This window comes from Culicoides brevitarsis, chromosome 1 (assembly GCF_036172545.1).
Source record: "Culicoides brevitarsis isolate CSIRO-B50_1 chromosome 1, AGI_CSIRO_Cbre_v1, whole genome shotgun sequence".
Taxonomy (NCBI): domain Eukaryota; kingdom Metazoa; phylum Arthropoda; class Insecta; order Diptera; family Ceratopogonidae; genus Culicoides; species Culicoides brevitarsis.
In genome coordinates, this window is record NC_087085.1 from 39738497 (window position 1) to 39758916 (window position 20420).

Sequence of the window (20420 nt, forward strand, 5' to 3'; positions counted from 1 at the left end):
GCATGCGGTGCGGACAGAATTTTTGTCGGTATCCGTGTTTGTTGCTACAGTAAATAATCCGATATTTTTGTTAGTCGGAGAATATTTTTAGCGCGAAAATTCGAAAAAATTAATTATTATTAAAAAAATAAATTAGAAAAAAAAAATAAATAAAAATGCCTCTTACGAATTATGTGTCAGTGGCAACGCTGAAATTGTGTACAGCGGCTCTCGGTGTGTTTTTGTGCTTTTTTGCGTTTGGAGTTTTGCAGGAACGCGTTACGAGACGTACCTATGGCGGCGAGGAAGAGGGCACAGAACCCGAGAAATTTGAGTATTTTCAGGCACTTGTTGGATTTTTGTGTCTCTTCTACTACTTGTGTGCCCAAGGTGAGACGAATTTTCCGTCAAGGTTTACTTTTTGTTGCGTCAGTGAAAATGGTGATGATGAAAATGTGACGAAATCTAAAATACAAAAAAAAATTAATGGAGTGAAGTGAAAAAATTAAGAAAAAATTATATTAAAAAAATTAAATCAGTTAAAAATTTAAATGAATAAAAAATTAAAATCTAAAAAAATCATAAAAATTTAATAAATTAATAAAAAACTTTAAATTAAATTAATAAATAATTTACAAAATTTGAAAATAAAAAAAAATAAATAAATAAACAACAAAATTCATACTAATAAAATGGAAATTAATAAAATAAAAAAAAATAATTACAAAATTTAAAAAATTAATTTATTTTATTAAATTAATTAAAACAAAATATCAAATTATTCAATTAAAATAAATGTGATATTTTTATAAAAATAAGTTTTAAAAAATTAAATGAGTTTAAATAATAAGAAAAATAATCAAAAAAATCAATTAAATAAAATCTAAATATTTTATTTAAAGTGTGATATTTTTATAAAAGAATTTAAAAAAAAAAAAATAAAAAAATATTTAAAAAATTAATAAAAATAAAAAAAATAATTAAAAAAATATAATTTAAATAAATGTGATTTTTTTTTTTTGAATAATTTTATAAAAAATATAAAAAAAAAATTAAAAAGAAAAAATTAATGAGCAAAATGTGATATTTTACTTCAAGTATAAAATTGTGCTATATTACCTGACAAAACCATATAAAAAGGGTTGTTTTAAAGTTGACATATCTCTCAAGTTTCACTCGAGTAGAGATAACGATCTGTGGTCACAATTCCATACTTCACTGCCTTCTTTAAAAAATTAACTCAAAACTCACCCCAATTTTTTTTTTTTTTATTATCTTCAACAGTTGGTCATTTAGCAGCGCGCGAAAAGAAAGACACTTCACGAAAACTTCTCTACTTGATTGCCGCAATTGCCTACTTGTCCGCGATGTTGTGCAGTAACATGGCTCTCAAATGGGTCGCATATCCAATTCAAGTCGTTGCAAAATCCGCAAAGCCCATTCCGACAATTATTCTGACGGCGCTGATCGGCAAACGAAAGTACACGTGGAAAAAGTATTTATTTGTCTTCATAATTGTCATCGGCGTTGCATTATTTATCTACGAGGGCAAGAAAGATAAGGGCGTAAAGGAAAAGGTGTGGTACGGCGAATTGTTGCTGCTCGCAAGTTTGCTCTTGGACGGGCTCTGTGGCGGTTTTGAGGTAAAAACACGATTGTTTACTCAATGATATATTTTTTTCTGGATATAAAATTATGCTGATGAGAATTGTTCTTGAGAATTTGTATCGGATTTCAATTTTAATGCAAATGATCCGATAGATTTTTTCAAGGTTTCAAAAATATTACGAGCAGTTGTTTTTGATATTTAGATTAAATTAAGTGCACCTAATTATATAATAGAAGCGTCTCAAGTTACGAAATTTCATCTATATGGAGTAGATGCAATCAGCAAAAGTGTTTCATATTTCATCAAGATAAAAATATTTCGAAGGTTTTCTGAGGAAATTTAATTTGAATATATAAAAAATTGTAAAAATGACCTTCAAACAGTAAAAATTTCAATCAAATTTCGAAAATGTCAATTTAAAAAAAAATGACCGTTAAAATTTTTAAAGAATTAAGTTCAATTGGTTGAACTAAATACAAAAATTTTGAATAAAACTGAAGATAATCTTTTTGAAAATATCAAAAAATATTAAATTAGCTTAAAAAAAACTTTTAGTCCTAAAATGTCAATTTAAAAAATTACCGTTGACAAGTCATTATTTTGCTTATTCAAAGAAAAATAATTTTAAATCTTAATAAAAAGATAAAATTTGTTTAAAAAATGTTTTTTTGAAGCTTTTACAATTTTTTATTTGAATTAGCAAAAGCGATTTTCAAATTTTCAACGGTAATTTTTTGAATTGACATTTGACATTTTAAATTGAAGCAAAAAAAATGCAAATGTCAATTCAAAATCGACGTTAAAAATTTGAAAATCGCTTTCTTGCTAATTCAAACTTAAAATAATGGAAAATTTATATCTTTATTCAAAAAATTGTCATTAATCATTATTCGTACTTACCTTAATTGAATTCTTTTTCATATTTTTCTCTCTTTTGTTATCTCCCTCAGGAACGCATTCGCAAAGAATCATCTCCCGCTCCCTTCTCAATGATGTTAATGATGAACGGTCTCAGTGCGACAATTCTCATCGTTGCAACTTTTGCTACCGGCGAAGCGACACACTTTATTGGCTTCGTCTCACGTCATCCGGAAGTCCTTCAACATCTCGCTCTCATGGCACTTGCTGGCGGCTTGGGACAAGTTTGCATCTTCTACATGGTTTCGCACTTTGGACCACTTCCGTGCTCAATTGTCACGACAACCCGTAAATTTTTCACCGTAATGTTTTCCGTTATTTTCTTCCAAAATCCACTTGCGATCCATCAATGGATCGGTACCGTTTTCGTTTTTGGCGGTTTGTTCGGCGACATGTTCTTCAACAAAAAACCAAAACGTGAGGAAGTGCAAGCATTGCCAACCACAGATCCAGATACGGATAAAACGAACAATGTACCGTTAGCGACGCCCGAAAGTCCGTTCAGCGACGACGAAAAGAAGGAAGAAAAAACTGAAGAGAAGGTTTAACAAAAAAATAATTTATTTTTTAGCAAACAATTGTCAAAATGATAAAACAATGACGTAATTGAAATTTAAATAATGCAAAATGGAAAAAAGTCATAAAACCAAAAATTAATGTAAACCTGTGTCAAGCAACTTTATACCTCACTTGTTTTTTGTTTTTTTACTTACTTTTATGTACACGCGCGTTTTAGATAATTTATAACCCGGATCCATAAAATGTAGCGACAATTACTACCGTTATTAGTGTAAAGTAGTCAAATTTTTTTACATTTAATCAAACGAAACCTAAGAATGATTTTTTTTACGTAACAATAGATTCATTGATATTTTTTTAAACAATTGTAGGTATTAAATAAGAAAAAAAAATATATTTACAGAAAACCGAATTAGTGAAATAAGACATTAGAATAAAAGTTTAAAAGAAAGAACAATATTAAATAAATAGAAAATTAATTTTTAGACAATTCAAAAATTTGCGTTTAAAATGATTTTTTATAAAATGAAGGCAAAAATTATTTTTTTTTTAATTATATTTTTTTTATTAAATGAAAAATAAATAAGGCAAAAAAATCTTACAAAAATTTTATAGTATAAAATTTATACTACCGAAAGAAAGAGATAAAGTAAGAGTAAGATAAGGTAAGGCCTCTTGAGAAGTTTCATAAAAATATTATTTATTTAATTTTTGAGTCAAAATATTTTACGATTTGGAATTTTAATCAAAATGTGACAAAAATTTGACATGAAATATTTTTTAAATTTAAATTTAATTTAATTTGAATTAATTTTTTTAAATTTAATTTTTTTTAATTTAAAGGCAAATTGAGGGTTCAAAAAAACTTTTTTTTAAATTTAAATTTTCAAAAAATTCAATTCAAAATAAATTAAAATCTTAATAAATTTACACACAAATCGAAAATAAGTGAACTTTTAATGATAAAAAAAATAATTTTTATAAAGCATTAAAATAATAAAAATAAAAAAAAAATCGATATTTAAAAAAAAATGTTTAGTAAAAAAATATTTAAAATAAATAAAAATTATTATTATTAAATTAAAATAAAATATTTGAAAATATTTAAATGGAAAAAAATTAATGAAAAAAAAAGAAATAATTTTAATGAATCTTTATTTAAATTTAAATAAAAAAAATTAATATTTATTTTAATAAAAAGATTTTAAATTAAAAAAATTATTTAAAATAAAAAAATATTTAAAGTAAAATTTTAATAATAATTTTGAAATAATTTAATGATTTTTTATATATGCAATTTGTTAAATTATTTGATTTTTTTTTTTATTTTTTCATCAATTTTTTTTATTTTGTTTTCAAATTTTAATTACAAATACTATCGTAAATAGCCTGCTAAAAAAAATTTTTTTTTAATAATTTTTTAAATAAAATTACACAAAATTTATGAGAAAAAAATCAAAAATTAAACAAAACTCACTTCAGTTAATTTTTTCTGCATAGAAAACCAACATTTCATGAATGAACAATCCCAAACGGTCACTTTAAAAAACTTACCATCTCCGGATCACTCCGTTACGTGCCTCCAAATCCCTCTTGCAATCATCTGACGTGTGATTTGTTGATTGTTTTTCCTTCAGTAGCACCGACTTATCAAGTCCATCAAGATTAATGTGCAAAAAAGTGCAATGCTGACATAAAAGTGAGAGTAATTCCCGTGATTTGTACCGTTTACCATTCAGTCTTCTGCGAAAATTGTCTTCAAGTGCATCTGACTTCGCATAAAAATTATTTATTTATAAATCGCTTCGTTTCAAAAAAAAAAAAAAAAAATCATGTCAGATACAAAAAAATTGCTAATTTGTGCCGTTGGCATATTCGTATGCTACTTCATGTTCGGAATATTGCAAGAAAAAATCACGCGAGGTCGTTATGGCGAAGAATTACACGAAGATGGCAAGAAAGGAGAAAGATTCACTTTTACTTTGGCTCTTGTTGGCGTTCAATGTTTTTGTAATTGGGCCTTTGCAAAGTGTAAGATTTGATTTTTTTTTTTAATTTTTTAAAAATATTTTTAATTTTTTTGTGATTTTTTAGGTATTTTACTGTCGAAACCTCAACCGAACGACGGAACTCCAACATTTTTCTACTTCAGCAGCGCTTTGACGTACCTTCTCGCGATGATCAGCTCCAATATGGCACTTCAATGGGTCGCTTACCCCACACAAGTCATCGCCAAGTCAGCTAAACCCATTCCCGTGATGATTTTGGGCGTTTTGCTTGGGCGCAAGTCTTATACGTTACAAAAATACTTCTACGTCCTCCTCATCGTGCTCGGAGTTGCCTTGTTTATGTACAAAGAAGGAAAAGTGAACAAAGAATCGACCAATGCGGGACTCGGCGAACTCTTACTTTTCCTCAGTTTATCCATGGATGGGCTAACGGGCGCCATTCAGGAGCGAATGCGAGCTCACAGTGCCCCATCTGGGCAGTACATGATGCTCTCGATGAATTTTTGGAGCACAATTATGGTTTTCACGGCTTTGATTTTGTCCGGTGAAGGTTTGGCGTTTTTGCAATTCACACATCGGCATCCGGAATTGTTGCAACATTTGCTGGGTTTGAGTATTTGCGGCGCCTTGGGTCAATTGTTCATTTTTATGATGGTTTCAGCATTTGGACCTCTTGCGTGTTCTGTCGTTACAACAACGCGAAAATTCTTCACGGTTCTTTTTTCGGTTATTTTCTTCGGAAATCCTCTCGCTGCTCGACAATGGTTCGGAGCGGTTTTGGTATTCACGGGACTTTTTGCTGATATGATCACGGGCAAGAGAAAACCGAAACCTGTCAGTGGCAAAGACAAAGAGCAGAAGGAGAGTTTATTGAAAGCCGATGGAGATCGTTAAGAGGCGAAATAAATGACAGGAAAGATGGCTAAATAGACAATTATTATAGGAAAAAATATTTTTTATCAATAAATTAAATCTATTTATGGAAATTTTCGTATTTTATTTGAAAAATTTAAAAAAAAATATGATGGAATTATTTTAAGTATTTTTTTTATCATTTTCAAAAAAAAAATTGAAAAATTATTTATTTAAAATCTAAATTTTTTTAGTATTTTTTTTTGAAAAAATTTCGTAATTTTGGATGAAAATTTTTTATTTTTTAGTAAATGAAGGTCTCCAAAAATTTATAAAAAATTTAATTTATGATTCATAAAATTCGTTTGTGTTTGAAAAATTCTTGAAATTTGATTTTCATGAAAAAAAAATTTATTAATTTTAATTATTAAATATTAAAAATATTAATTAATTTTTTTAACTAAAAAAAACAAATTTTGATGTTATTTAACTAAATAAAAAATTTCAAAAAAATTTAAAAATTTAAGAAATTTTTTTTTTTTTTTTTTATTTTTTTTTTAAATTAGCTTTAAAAATTTATCATTGAAATCATAAGAAATTTTTTTATTTATTTAAAAAAAAAAAATCCATGGATTTTTATTAAAAAAAAATAGAAAATATTACATTATTTTTCAACAATATGTTAAAAAATTTCATAAACATTTTTACCATTTTTATATTGATTTTTTTTTATATTTTTTTCGAGTAAATATTAAAAAATTGTACTTTTGGCGAAAGAATTCATTTTTTCAACATTTTTTTGAAAAATTTATAAAAGTTGCAATTTTAATGAAAAAATGAGAAAATTTATTAAGGATTTTTATAATTTTTTCGGAAAATAAAAAAAAATATTTATTTTCAATTAAAATTCTTTGATAGAAGACCAATTGATAATTATTATTTTTGATTTTTTTTTATTTATTTTATTTTTTTATCTGACGAATTTTCGAACCTAAATAGGCAATAATTTAATAAATTTCTCAAAAATTAAAAAAAAAATTAAATTAAATTTACTTCCAAAAATATTTTCCAACTTCAATTTTCCACGAAAAAAAGTCCTTCATCGCACAAAAATGCTGCAAAAATAATTTTCAATGATCATAAAACAAACAATTCATTAGAGAGAGCGAGAAACAAGTCACACGAAAAAAAAACATGTAAACAGTACACAAAGTATCCGAAGTGCAACTGCAACAAAACCAAAACATTGCACCCTCCTCTCGTACACACTTTTCGGTTCCAACGCGAAACCCCCTCATTTCAACGAAAAAACCACCTTTGCGCATAAACATCTGATCCGAACAGCCGGTCTCATTCACCTCACCCGTTCGTTCGTGTGTGATTTTCCGCCCTCTACGACACGTACAGCCCATACCTGGCATAGACTTCGTGAAAATTCGCGCATTATTGGCGACACTCAAACATGATGTACACTTTTCCCAAATAAAATGCTACAATTTTCATTCAGTACAGATATGATGGCGATCATATTTTGACGGAAATCGCGTTTTGACTTTTTTACAAACGGAAATTTTCTGTATTTTCTTGCACTTGAGGAAACTTCCAGCTTTGCCAACGACACTGCGGTACCCCAAAAAACGCATAAAAATCCTCGAAAGTCGCGCAAAACGACATTTTACGTGCAAAAAAGTGTAAATTATGTAATATTCAAGCGGAAAATATGCGAAAAGTGTTTTGAAGAAGAAAAAATTAAACAATAATAAATCGAATAAAAATTCGCCTACAAAGTATACGGATAAGGTCTCTCTCTGCAAAAGTTCATCATCGTGAGAGACGTAAATATGAAAAATTAGAAAAAAAGGTGAAATAATAAAAAAGGCAATAATTTGGCCCGAAATGTGCTTTTTGAAGAAATAAAAGAGAAAAAAAAATGAAAATGTGAAAATTTCATGAAGTGAGGTTTAATGTTATTTTTTACCCAAAAATAGAAACATTTTAATCACGGGCACACGCACATGAACCGACCCACGTTCCGCGACACGTTAAAAATATTCTCGGAAGAAAAACATGAATTTTTAGCATTGTTTTAATTTTTTGTCATCGACCGGTAATTTTTTTTTCCTTCGCGATTGCATAATGTTGCATCTGTGCGAAACCCAAAGAAAAAAAAAAGGATTGTGAAATATTTTGGCAATTCCCTGTGATGACATGCAAAGAAAAATTGAGTCAATCAGTGTTTTTTCCCCGAGTGCTTATAATTAGATTGGCATTGTGTGCAAAGTTGCATTACATACTCTGATTGAATTAAAAAAAAAATATTTTTATAGAAGAAGAAAGAAAAGGGATCGTCTACTTGACCTTCATTGTTTGCATGTTTTTTAGACGAATGGTGATTTAATTTTTTTCTATACTGCAACTGTTGAGTGTTGTTGCTTTCTTGTGATCGAAGTATGTTTACGTTTTGATGCCAGAATGTCTCACATTAACAGGTGCATTCTAGTTGCAAGTAGGTCACACACACGATGGCACGATGTCGTCGTTGAGACTGATGGGAGCGACTGGTTTGTAAATTTTTAATGTTTAGGAGGTTGTCTTGAAGTTTTCGATTGGGAAAGAGAATGTGAGAAAATTTGCACTACGTGAAATTTTTTTTGTCATGCAAAAATTTTGTTAGAAAATTTTATATTAAATTTTATTTAATGAATTTTAATTTAATTTTTTTATTGATTTTAAATTTAAAACTAAATTTAATTTTGATTGATTTTTTTAATTTTTAATATAAAATATTTTATTTTATTTTAATTTTTATTTAAATATTTTTTTTTCATTTTCATAAAATTTTAATTTTAAAAAATTAAATGAAATAAATTAAAATTTCAACAAAAATTATATTTAAAATTTTTTAATATTTAAAAAAAACTTTCATCCTTTTATACTTTATTTTATATTTATTTTTTTTTTAATTAACAATATTTTTAAATTTTTTTTTTATTTTTAAATATTTTTTAAAAAAAAAATAAATTAAATTAATTTTTTAAAAAAAAAATAAAAAAAGTTTTATTTTAAATTGAAATTTGATTTTTTTTAACTAAATTTTTTTTTAAAGAAATTTTTAATTTTTTTTCGAGAAAAAAATTATATAGGTTTACAGAAATAATTTTTAATTTTGATAAAAAAAATTATTCGAAAATTAAATTAATTTTTTTTTTCATCAAGTTCCTTTGTAAAAACAATTTCATCGAATCAAAAAATACTAAAAATTATAATAAAAATTTTATTTCATCCAATTTTAGATTTGCAAGTTACAAACCTATATATTTTAATTTTTTTATTTAAATTTATTTTAAATTTACTTAATTAATTTTTATTTAAAATCATGTTAGTTTTTTCGAATTTCCCATTTAATTTTTAGTTTTCTTTAATTTTTTAGAAATTTTTCACGAGTCAAGGTCTATTATTTTTATTTCTCACAAACGCGAGTCTTTATTACAACGTAGAACTTTTATTTACCGTCATAATCGGAAATAAATTACTGGGTCGCATGAAAGAATCTTTGTGTGTTTAAAATAAAAATAAAACGACGACATTGTAGCACTTTCTTTCCTTCATAGACATAAATTTCATACAAAAGACACAATTGTACCTTATAATATTGTCCTACATTTTGCAGTTTTATTTTATAATTTATGAGTCGTGCGCTATTGATTTTTCTCGTCGAAGAAAATTTAAAAGCTGGTCACTTGATTGCTTAAATATCCGTGCAAAAAAAAACAAACGAACGATGAATGTCAATACGATTCGTGTTGAGCTGGTCGATATGGTTAATGAGGAAAAAATGACACACACATTTTATTTTTATCGTGCAAACAAATTAAAAATATAAAAAAAAATCTTATGAATGACTCACGAACTGCGACACCTACATGAAATTTTTACACATTTTCTGCCGTGATAAATTAAAATTTCGCCGAAACCAAAGCAAAACATTGATATTTTGTCAACATAGTTTCCTTATTGTTTGTTTGTTTGCGTTTTTAATAGGATTTACGACCAACAATTGCAATTAGTGTTACAAAATAACAAAATTCACAAACCAAAATAAAATTGTTTTCATACAAATGATGAAATTCATGAAAATCGTGATAAGGCATAGTGAAAAAGTGTCGTTAAAGTGCAATAATCGCAATAAAAAATACAAAAATTAACAAAAAAAATATTTTTCTATAAAAAAAAAGAATTTTAAAGTTCAAAAAATTTCAAATCTTGTAAATTAAACTAAATAAACAAACAAAATTAACCAAAAATGGCAACATCCAAATCATCTTGGCGTTCAAAGTCGCCAAATAAAGAAATTGAAGAAGATGCGAGTGGAGTAGCTGCTGAAGTTAAAACAGTTGGTCGATTTCGATTAGTCCCTCATTCACGTAAGTTTTAAAAAATCTCAAAATTTCTTTTGGAAATCCTTCAAAAGTTATTTTTTCTATAGCAAATTACGCTCCTGCATCTCCCTTTCTCGGGCGAAGTCGATTCTCCGTGATTCCAGAAGAGCCTCATGGCTCCCCATCGATCGGTACTCCGCCGCAGGAGAAACAACCATCGCCCGAATGGGATTTTGACGACGACAAACGAATTGTGGTGAGTTTAAAAAAAATGTTTCATTGATAAATTTCCTTCTCTCTTACCTTCGCAAACTAAAAAGGCGGAGAGAAATCGCGCATCGAAAAAAAAACAACAAACGAATAAATTATTCATCTTCTTACGTGATATTTGTGAAATTTATTGCACACGAATCATGTGAATGGAAACTGATGGCGATGCTAATCGAGCACAAATCAGAAATCGATTTGTTTGTTTATGCGAGAAATGATGAATGAGATGTCAGATTGGTTTATTTGTTTGAGTCAATGGAGGACATGGGAAGATTAATGCGCGAAGAAACAAAATTTGAGCAAATGTAAACTTTAACGTTCATTGGCTTCCAGCGAATTTTAAATCCAATAACGTTTGCGCAAACTGTCAGTCTTACGTCGATTTACGCTGGAGACGTGTATGGGATGTGTAGAAGATATACGGCGCACGTCGTTTATACCAATTAGAGATAATAAGGGGGATGCAAGTTTGTGTTTGGTATATGGAATGTTACCCCGTATGACTTATACGAAGATAGTAAGTGAGAAATTTTTCTCAATTTTCATATTCATAAAAATTTAAACGATTAGACGTTATTTTAAAAAAGACTTGCAGTCGTCCAGTTGAGTTGTTGTTCTTCTTCTTTTTGTAACTCAGTAAAAGGCATCAACTTATGTTGATATGATGCCAACATAATTTCTATGTCAACATTTTACACGACTCATTATAACTTAATAGTTCAGCAGATCGATCAGTGTTTAACAAAATATTTCCACGAACCAACTGAAATTTGTTAAACGTATTAAAATGTTAAAGACAATCTTTAATTACTTTTACTTCCAGTATTTCTCTTTACTTTCATGTCACGTAGTTCTTGATTTTACCATGGTTTTGACAGAGTCACTGAAATTGATTTTGTTTTCCCCAATTGACTAATTGCATCACGCAACTCATTGCTAATAGTCGCGACTTGTTCAGTACGACAAACTAAGACATTCTTTCCTTTTTTTGATGGAGATACAGGCGAGTCTGGGTTCTTTTCGTAGATTTTCGGTTTGTGCCATTCAATTCTAATTTCTGAACCGCTTTGTAAATGGTTTCGCACTCCATATGTGTCTGACCAACTTTTGTTTCTATGTATTCCTTTGTTCGTTTTATCTAAGTTCATAAACCAAATACCTTAATATGTATGGATACAATGTCGAGTTTTGTCAAAAAATATTTTTGGAGAGGTTTTCAAATTGTATTTCATATTATTTTAACCAATTGTCGTTACATCTTTTAAAAAAGATACTTTACCAAAACTGTAAAACACAAAAATATATTTAAAAAAAAAATAATAAAAAAATGTAAAGATCTTTACTTACCTTGTTACTTCTCGACTTCGATTTATTTCAAATTTTATGAAAACTTTAAAAAAATTATTTTTATAAAAAATATATAAATTATATTTTTTTTATTATAACACTGTTCACTAAATTAAAAATAAAATAAATCTCCCTCCCCTAAGTAACTTCAACTTACAAAAAATTAATTCCAAATTTGTTACCGCCTAACGAAAACACTTCAGTACATAACCCCATTCCATATTCCGGTAACTTACGTCAGTCTGAGTCTATCCTGCTCTTTAGTACGAATCGATTGTACGATCAGAGAGAATTAAAAAAGCAGAATTTAAATAAATTAAATGCAAATTCGCGACCCTCAAAAGTGATAAAACGAAATAATTTGCAGAGCAATTGTCGCAAATCGCAACGCTGCAATCGGACAGTATTTACGGAAATTGTGCATACCTAAATTCCAGTAACTTGCAAAAAAAATATATTGGAATTAATTGAAAGTGATCGTCATATAAAAAAAATTTTTAGTGTTGTTTTTTTTACTGTACAAGTATTACTATCAATTTGATTAATATTTTGTGTGGCATTTGGCATCGAAAATCGATAAAGAAAAATAAAATAATTCGTGAAAATTGTTACGACAAAAAAAAATTAAGTGAAGCCAATTAAATACTTCGGAAATTATCTGTATAAGAAAATATAAAAAAAAAAGTGTAAGAAGCTATCAACAACGAATTTGTTTGAATTGTGAGCGAGCAGAAAATATCTGACGGAGAAAATGCTTCAACAAAGAACAGACCTTTGTTCTATTTTTGGTCTTCTCGAGCGCGCGAGAACTAAATATGTGAGAAACAGACGTCGTCACTTAATTAATAAAAATTTGCTCAGAGTGGAAAATTTTCGTGAGCAAACAAAGTATTGAAAGTCAAGACAATCAAAAAATTAAAAGAAAAAAAAAATCGCGAAAACAAAAATATTTAATTTCATTCAATGAGTAATTCAAGCATAACATGACATGAAAAAAAAAGTTAACATACAAACAACACGTATCAGTGAGTGATACGAGAGAGCAAAAAAAAAAGTTACTTCACCGTGTTTTTTCATTATTTCTGTAGACACAGGAGAAAAATATACAAAATTGCACGATATCATATGTTTTACACGTTAAAAACGAGTCAGCGATTTAACCAGCTGATTTTGTTGCATCAATAGAAAAAAAAAGTTGTCGTGCTCGTACAAACGTAAATGTACTTCAAAAGAAAAGGAAAATACTATAAAATAGAAAACCTGTATCTCGTCGCCTATACTCTAGTCTGTGTGCGATACGAGAGCGCAACAAAAACGACAACAAACCGAGAGCTGTTTGTGTGACTATAAACAAAGCGAATTCTTTTGATATTAGTGTCTACGTACTTACTTACTCACAATGCGTGATGTTTTTTTTTTCTTTTTCTTCACTTGCATGACTTTTTTCCTCTATTCATCTCTTCCAAATGAAACAAAATATTATTATGACTGTTTATGATAACAAAACGATATAAAGACTTGTTTTGTTCCGCTTCATCTGTTTCTTGCTGCTACTTTAGAGCTCGTGCTGTTTTTTTGTTTCATATCAACAAAACGATGATGACGATGATGATATGATGTACTTTTGAGTGCGAATCGTTAATTAAATATTGATTCACAGTTGGTTCTAAGAAATGTGTGCTTCGGGTGTTTTTTAGTTGTTCCAGTTTTTGAGACGATAACAAATCGCCCTTAAGCTGCTTTGAAATTTAATAACAGGAATTATTTTCAAACGAACTGGAATCGTATCTCGAGTAATTTATAGTTAGGATTTGCGTCTTTGCTGTAGTGTAAAGTACTACTTATCAAGGCTGTAATTTACTTACATAATTTTCCGTTTAGATTTCGATTGCTGTGATTTGTATAAACAGGATAAATGTCGTCAATGTTAGTCAAAGATGAGTTGATAATCAGATAGAAGTAGAAGTTCTGAAATTAAAAAAAAAATTTCAAAAGTCATAAAATGTAAAGTAAGATATTGACATTTAAATAAATGTTCTGATATTGAACAACGAGACTGATTTGAATGAATTACAAAAAGTGCAAAACCAAGCTTTAAGATCACTGACTGAATCAAATCGGTATACTAGAATCTGTGATATGTTGAAACAAACTGAATTATTGAGTGTCAAACAGAGAATAAACTTTAATGTGCTTGTCCTTATTTATAAATGTGTCAAAGGTCTCTTGCCCGATTACTTAAGAGTAAACATATCACATGTTGGAGACGTTCAGCCTTACCTTTTGAGAAGAAACAATCAACTAAGACCATCAAGTAGCCTGCTAACCAATTCAGTATTTTACATATCATCTTAACGATGGAAAAAAATACAACAACAACAAAAGAAGGATTACCCAAGATTTTTTTACTCCCTATTGTTTAAAAGTGAAATTTTTTCTAAACATGAGTCTAACCTTCATACTCCAAAATTTACTTGAATAGACATTAAACATCGAAATTCTGAAGCTTTTGAAGTTGATAAGAGGTTTTTCACTTTATTCCAGAAGTTTTGAAGAAACATTTTGTCAACTCTATCCTCATGACCTTTAAATGACCTTCAACTCTTTGAACCCTTTTAGCCTGAACCTAAAAGTTAAAAATACTTAAAAGTTATTCAAAGGATAGTTTTAAAAGCAGATATTAAGTTTGAGAAACTTTTCTTAATCCAATCAAGCTTGGAATACACTTTGAAACAAGTAGAAATTTATAAAAAAAACCTAAGGAGAAATTTTAAGTTAAATAGCATCAATTGATAAAAATTACCTATCTCCAAACTCTCAATTGCATCTATTGACTCAAGAGCCACATTCAGAACATCTTCAACAATCAATTTTCAAATTTGTCAAAACACTTTACTCGCTTCGGCAAACTGCAAAGAGACACATTCTTCGCTGCACTCACATCCATCACACAATTGTTTGCTCACTTCCATACAGAACCTGTAAGTGTTTTTGTCATCATGGCATTTTAAAACTGTCACGTGTGTCGTTGTGTGCTACAATTCTCGTAATCACAGAAGATTAACCTTATCAGCTGTCATTTATGAGTTGTTCTATTCTTTCGTCATGAACGAACTTCTGCCTGTCAATTCATTGGAAAAAAAAAGTCGTCAGAAAACAATCAATCTGTTTGTTTATTTGAACAGACAACAAATCACTTCAATTGATTAGAAAATATTCCCTTAAATTTTTCAATTGTTTTCGATACGACGACGACAGAATTGGAGACACCGCACAAATCATTTACGGACTCCATTCAATCAAAAACGATAATCAAATGAGTCAGTTACACTCACAAAAGGCACACGAGTGTCTTTGTGTGAGTAAAATGATTATTATTCTGAGTCTCTCGGTATATATTGAGGCAATTATTCAATTGTTCCAAAGTAACGCAAAATGATTTGAAAATTATATTGTGTGGTATTTGCTTCATATTTCAGATCATTGTTTCTGATGCATGATGACAGCTTTGCGTTAATTTGTCGCTCGAGCGAGCTCAATGAAGTGTGGGACTTTTGAAGAATTTTTTTCTTTGGAGGCGGCTCGAGCAAAACGCTGACAATATTTTTCTGATATTAATTTTAAAATTAAAAAATCTTTTTTCAATAAAACATAATATTAGAAAATAAAGAATTAAAAAAATTTAAAAATTAAACTTAATTAAAAGTATTTTTTTTTTTTTTTGTATGAAAAAAAAATTATTTTATTTTTTTTAAATTAAAAAAATTTTCATTTTTAATATTTTAAATTTAATTAAAATTTTTAATTGTAATTTATTTTATTTAAATTAAAAATTACTTTTGATACGTAACTTAACAATAATTAATTTTTAACTTATTCTTAGGCTTATTTTAAATTTTATCAATTTTTTTATTTTTAAATATTTTAAAACTATTTTTTTATTTTTTTATTTTCATAAAAATTTTTAATTTTGAAAAAAATAAAATTCAAATTTTTTTTCTTCTCAAATAATTTTTGTATAATGTTTAAAAAATTTTTCAAAAACCTTATTGAGAATCTGGTATTTTTACAACTTTTTTTTATAAAGAAAAAGAACTTGACACACTTGTCGGAAATTTTATTCGACTCGAAATCATCTGATTATTTTGATAAGACGCGATACCGATAATAAATAATAATATTTTCATGAAATCCATCAAATTTACCGATGATAGTGACAAATCATTTCCTTCATTTCGATTGATTTACGTTCCCCGAGGGCAATGATTTTTCGATCAATCCCGTAATTTTATTCAACAAAAAAAATATAAATAAAACGAAATAAAAACGAATTTCGTTATCAGTCAAAATAGAGTCTCACATTATGTCAATTTACAAGTTTTTTTTCGTATGCAAACTTTGTTATCAATCCAGCCAGTTTCTTGCTTATCTTAGAGAAAAAATGTCTGAACGACTTCTATTTAGTTTGTAGTTATAAATTTCAAGAATGCGACGTATACTTTGTACGTTATTTGATGGAATGCAACTCATAATATTATGAAATGTGAAACAGAGTTGCCGTGAATTTAATGAGGAATTTTGTTATTTTTCGCGAGAAGTTGTCGTTGTGACAAGAAGGTTCGTTCACCATTAAACAAGTTTTAAAAATTGAAATGCTTTTAAAAAATAATAAATTTAGTTAAAAAAAAATTAAATTAATTTTTTAATAATTTTCAAAAAATTTTTTACGAAATTTTTAATTTTTTAAAAATTCTAATTGAACTTTTGAAAATGGTAAAAAAAAAATTAAATTAATTAATGAAAATTTTTAAAATAAATAATTAAATTTTTTTTTCTAATTTAATTTATATATTTTTAAATTATTTTTTAAATTATATTAATTAGTTAAATAAATTAATTTTTAAATTAATTAAAAATTAATTTTAAAAAATTTTTTAACTTACGTTTTTGGGACAAAAAATTAAAAAAAAAATTAAATAAATTTTATTTAAAAAAAAACTCAATTTTTCGTAACCTTGAGTGCCCTTGAGTATATGCTCAAACACATAATTCCTTTCCACAATCAACTTTTCTCCAACAATTGGCTTACTCTTGTTACCAACCGCTAAAACATTGAGAAAAATTCCCCTTAAGAGGGCTCAATGGCGACTTAGCAAGAAATCTTGATTACAGTTTTTCAGAAAAACCGATTTAAAAGCAATTTCATCGTTCACCCAACTTGACTTGTTGACGTTTATTGTCCTGAATTCATAGAAAAAAAAGTTTAAAAAAAAACAAAACTTGCAGAGGACGTTTTTCTCTCAAGATAATAGGATTAAACAAGAAAATGATTCCACAATAATTGGATCCAGTTGAAGACAATTATCTCTCTTAATCGTCTTATGCATATTTTTGTTTTATTTTATTCTCTTCTTGTTTGAATGCAAATGATTTGCGTTCTAATCTCTTTTTCTATTATTTTCACGGATATTTTAATAAAAAAAAAAGTTTGAGACTGACACACCTTTGCTTTACCTTCGATAATAATTAATAATAATTGTTTTTATCTCTGCTCAGCAACAAATTTATTTCCTGTTATTTTTATTTATTTTTTGTTGTTATTTATCGGAAAAAATAACGCCTGCCCAACTTTTGCAACTTCCTATGCAAAAAAAAAACACAGCAAATTATTAATTTTTTGCGTGATTTCTTATTTTTTTTGTGTTTTTTGCGTTCTTTATTATTGATTTATAAATGGACAGGTGACTTGTTTTTAATTTATTTCATTAATTATCGTCTCAGCGAAAATTTGGATGGCAAACAATGCCATTTAATTTTAAATGAAATTTGTGAGCTGTGGAAAATTAAATGATTTGAATGTAGATAAATTTAAGTGAAGATGATTTATTCAAAAAAATTTTTTTAAAAATATTATTAAAATTTTATATTAAAAAAAATAATAATAAAAATTAACCAAAACTAAAATTTTTAATTTAATTAAATTAAATATTTTTTTTTATGAAATATAAAAAGACAATTTTTTTAAATTTAATAAAAATTAAAAATAATTTTTAAAAAATTATAAAATGTTAAAATTTAAAAAAAAATATTTTTTTTTTCAATACATGGATGATTAATTAAAATAAAAATGTTAAAGATCAACGGAAGTCAGAAATTTTAATTTTTTTAATTAAAAATTAAATAAAAAAAAATAAAATAAAAAAATAATAAATTAAATTAATTTTTAAAATTTTTAAATAAAAAATAATTTTTGAATATTTAAAAAAATTTAATTTTCACAACATTCCAGAAATTTTTTGTAAATTTTAAAGACAAAGAGAAATTACTCGTAGACATTAAAATAATTTATATAAACAAATCTTAATGTAAATTTCTTTTAAATTCAATTTCATGGACATTGTAACGTCTCAATTTTTACGACGATTTTATTTATTTATTTTATCAGTCGAAATTTATGCGAAAAAAAACTTTTTTTTTTGCAATTTTGCACACCCTTTATTTTATTTATTTCGCGTGTTTGTCTGATAATTAAGTGTAGAGAACTGTCTCAAGGTTACAAAACTACTTTCCGCACAAATAACTTAAGTTTTTCCCGCAAAATCACGCAAAAATATTTCAAAAGTATTTAAACAAGCAGCTGATAACTGATATTTTATCGAAAACTCACTAATATGAAAAAATCGAATTACAACAAAAAAAAAAAACAAGCCAGAAATGACATGCAAAATTATTAGTTTTTACATATCGCATCGTTTTTTCTGTTATCTACTGCTACTGCGGCAAAAAGTTCCCAATGTTGAAGGTTAATGGAAACACGCAATTATAACGAAAAAATTTTAATGAAAGAACAGAGGCGCTTTGGGTGAACCCTCCTCTTATCATCGTCAGCGATGAAAAAAAAAATAAAATGTCTATTTGTCACACGTACTAATTTGTGACACATTTTCATCTGCTATCTAATTATCAGCTCGACATGACTTTAATGAATCCATTAACGAACTTTGAGGGCTCTAATAGCGAAAAAAACGTGTTTTTGATGTAAAATAATAAATAAAATTGTCTCTCGGTCTTTTTTAAACGTTTTAATAAAAAATATAATTAAATTATTAGTAAACGAATAAAAAAATTGTTAGCTGTTAACTTGATGCATGTCAAATAAAATGTCATGTAAAAAATGCATTTAATCAGTGACGGATTGAAAGTTTTTTTTTATTTTTTTTTCTTATTGAAAAACTAAATTCTATTAATTAAAAATTTTATTTAATTTTTTTTAAATTAAAAAAAAAATTAAAAATTAATTTTAAAAAATTTTAAAAATTAAAAAAAAAATAATTAAATATTTAATTTTAATTTAAAAAAAATTAAAAAAAAAAAATTTTTCATAATTTTAATTATTAAATATAAAAATTAATAAAAAATTTTAATTATTAAATTAATTTTAAATTAATAAATTTTTTTAAAATTAAAAATTTTTAATTAAAAAAAAAATTTAAAATTAAAATTTTTTTTTTTCAATTTTAAAATTTTTGAAGTTAAAATCGTTTAAATTTTTTTAACAATTAATTTTTAATTTTTTTTAAATTTTTTATTAATTCTTTAAGATTTTTGCTTAGTTTAAATTAATTGAAGAATTTTTAAATTGTGAAGAAAATATTTGAAAAAAAAAATTACAAAATACTTAGGGCTTCAGCCTCAAAATATATCCGGTACTGCAAATGACACCCCGCACTATTTACTCACACAACTTTGATGATAAAATTTATTACATTCATTACTACCGATTGTGTGAACGTCGCGAAGCGTGTGCTGTAAGTAATTGAAAAATTGCAATGTGTGTGCAAAGCGTCAAGATAAACTAGTTGTTATTGCAGTGCCACAATGTCTGTACCGAATAAACGAGTTGTGTTGTTTTGATTGTCGATGTGACCGGATTAAAATATGAGTCGCACTGTCGTCGTCGTCTTCGTCTTCGTTAAATGGGCTAGAAGTTTTGTTATTGTTTTGCTGATAAATTTTTTTTGATATCGTTTTATCTCTTATAAGTTATTGAAAGGTCAGACATTGGCCTAGAATTTGGAAGAAAAGGAAATTCCGTCGTATTTTTTTTTGTGAAGAAGAAATTTTTCGTAAAAACAGACAAAGAAGCTTTAAAAAGTCTTCAAATTATGCAAAAGCAGCCATAAATAAGTCTCAGCTGACATTTACATATGAACAGAATGTGTGAGCGTGATGTTATCACATCAGGTGAATTTCAAGTGATTATTCAGATTTTGTGTTATCTAAGATTTCACAAGTGCGGGCTTATCAGGTATTTTGTGTCGGTGTCTAATCTGGGATTATTTTGTGATAAATTTAATTTATTTATTGTTTGTTTTTCGCATTTCTGGCAGTCTGAATTTTTTTCTTGAGTTAAAGTAACTTAAACCGAAGTTTTAATCTAAATATAAAAAAATTTTAAAATTATAATTTTTTTTTTGAAGAATTTGTCAAATAATTAATAAAAAGAGACAAAAGTTGATTAATTTTCTGTCAAAATCA

The 20420-nt window shown here is 26.9% G+C and overlaps 3 protein-coding genes across 3 annotated transcripts in view; all 3 read left to right on the forward strand.

Annotated features, from left to right (window-relative positions):
• Positions 1-3510, forward strand: LOC134835630 (solute carrier family 35 member B1 homolog). Its single transcript, XM_063850544.1, has 3 exons — positions 1-369; positions 1264-1622; positions 2539-3510. Exons 1-3 carry the CDS (start codon positions 156-158, stop codon positions 3052-3054), a joined length of 1089 nt encoding a protein of 362 aa, XP_063706614.1. The 5' UTR covers positions 1-155; the 3' UTR covers positions 3055-3510.
• Positions 3511-4670: 1160 nt separating this feature from the next.
• LOC134835483 (solute carrier family 35 member B1 homolog) lies at positions 4671-6013 on the forward strand. Its single transcript, XM_063850365.1, has 2 exons — positions 4671-5056; positions 5120-6013. The coding sequence occupies exons 1-2, from the start codon at positions 4858-4860 to the stop codon at positions 5926-5928; spliced, it is 1008 nt and encodes a 335-aa protein (XP_063706435.1). The 5' UTR covers positions 4671-4857; the 3' UTR covers positions 5929-6013.
• Positions 6014-10057: 4044 nt separating this feature from the next.
• Positions 10058-20420, forward strand: part of LOC134827137 (uncharacterized) — a 77921-nt gene continuing 67558 nt past the window's right edge. Inside the window, exons 1-2 of the mRNA XM_063839691.1 lie at positions 10058-10310; positions 10373-10521. Coding sequence (XP_063695761.1) covers positions 10190-10310; positions 10373-10521 — 270 coding nt within the window. The 5' untranslated portion in view covers positions 10058-10189. The remainder of the gene's footprint in view (positions 10311-10372; positions 10522-20420) is intronic.

What these genes read in the sequence shown, in the direction of transcription:
- LOC134835630 (XM_063850544.1), top strand. Translation starts at nt 156, where the DNA reads ATGCCTCTTACGAATTATGTGTCAGTGGCAACGCTGAAATTGTGTACA. An exon ending in CTACTACTTGTGTGCCCAAG is followed by an intron (nt 370 to 1,263) that starts GTGAGACGAATT and finishes TATCTTCAACAG; the next exon opens with TTGGTCATTTAGCAGCGCGC. An exon ending in GGCTCTGTGGCGGTTTTGAG is followed by an intron (nt 1,623 to 2,538) that starts GTAAAAACACGA and finishes TATCTCCCTCAG; the next exon opens with GAACGCATTCGCAAAGAATC.
- LOC134835483 (XM_063850365.1), top strand. Translation starts at nt 4,858, where the DNA reads ATGTCAGATACAAAAAAATTGCTAATTTGTGCCGTTGGCATATTCGTA. An exon ending in TAATTGGGCCTTTGCAAAGT is followed by an intron (nt 5,057 to 5,119) that starts GTAAGATTTGAT and finishes GTGATTTTTTAG; the next exon opens with GTATTTTACTGTCGAAACCT.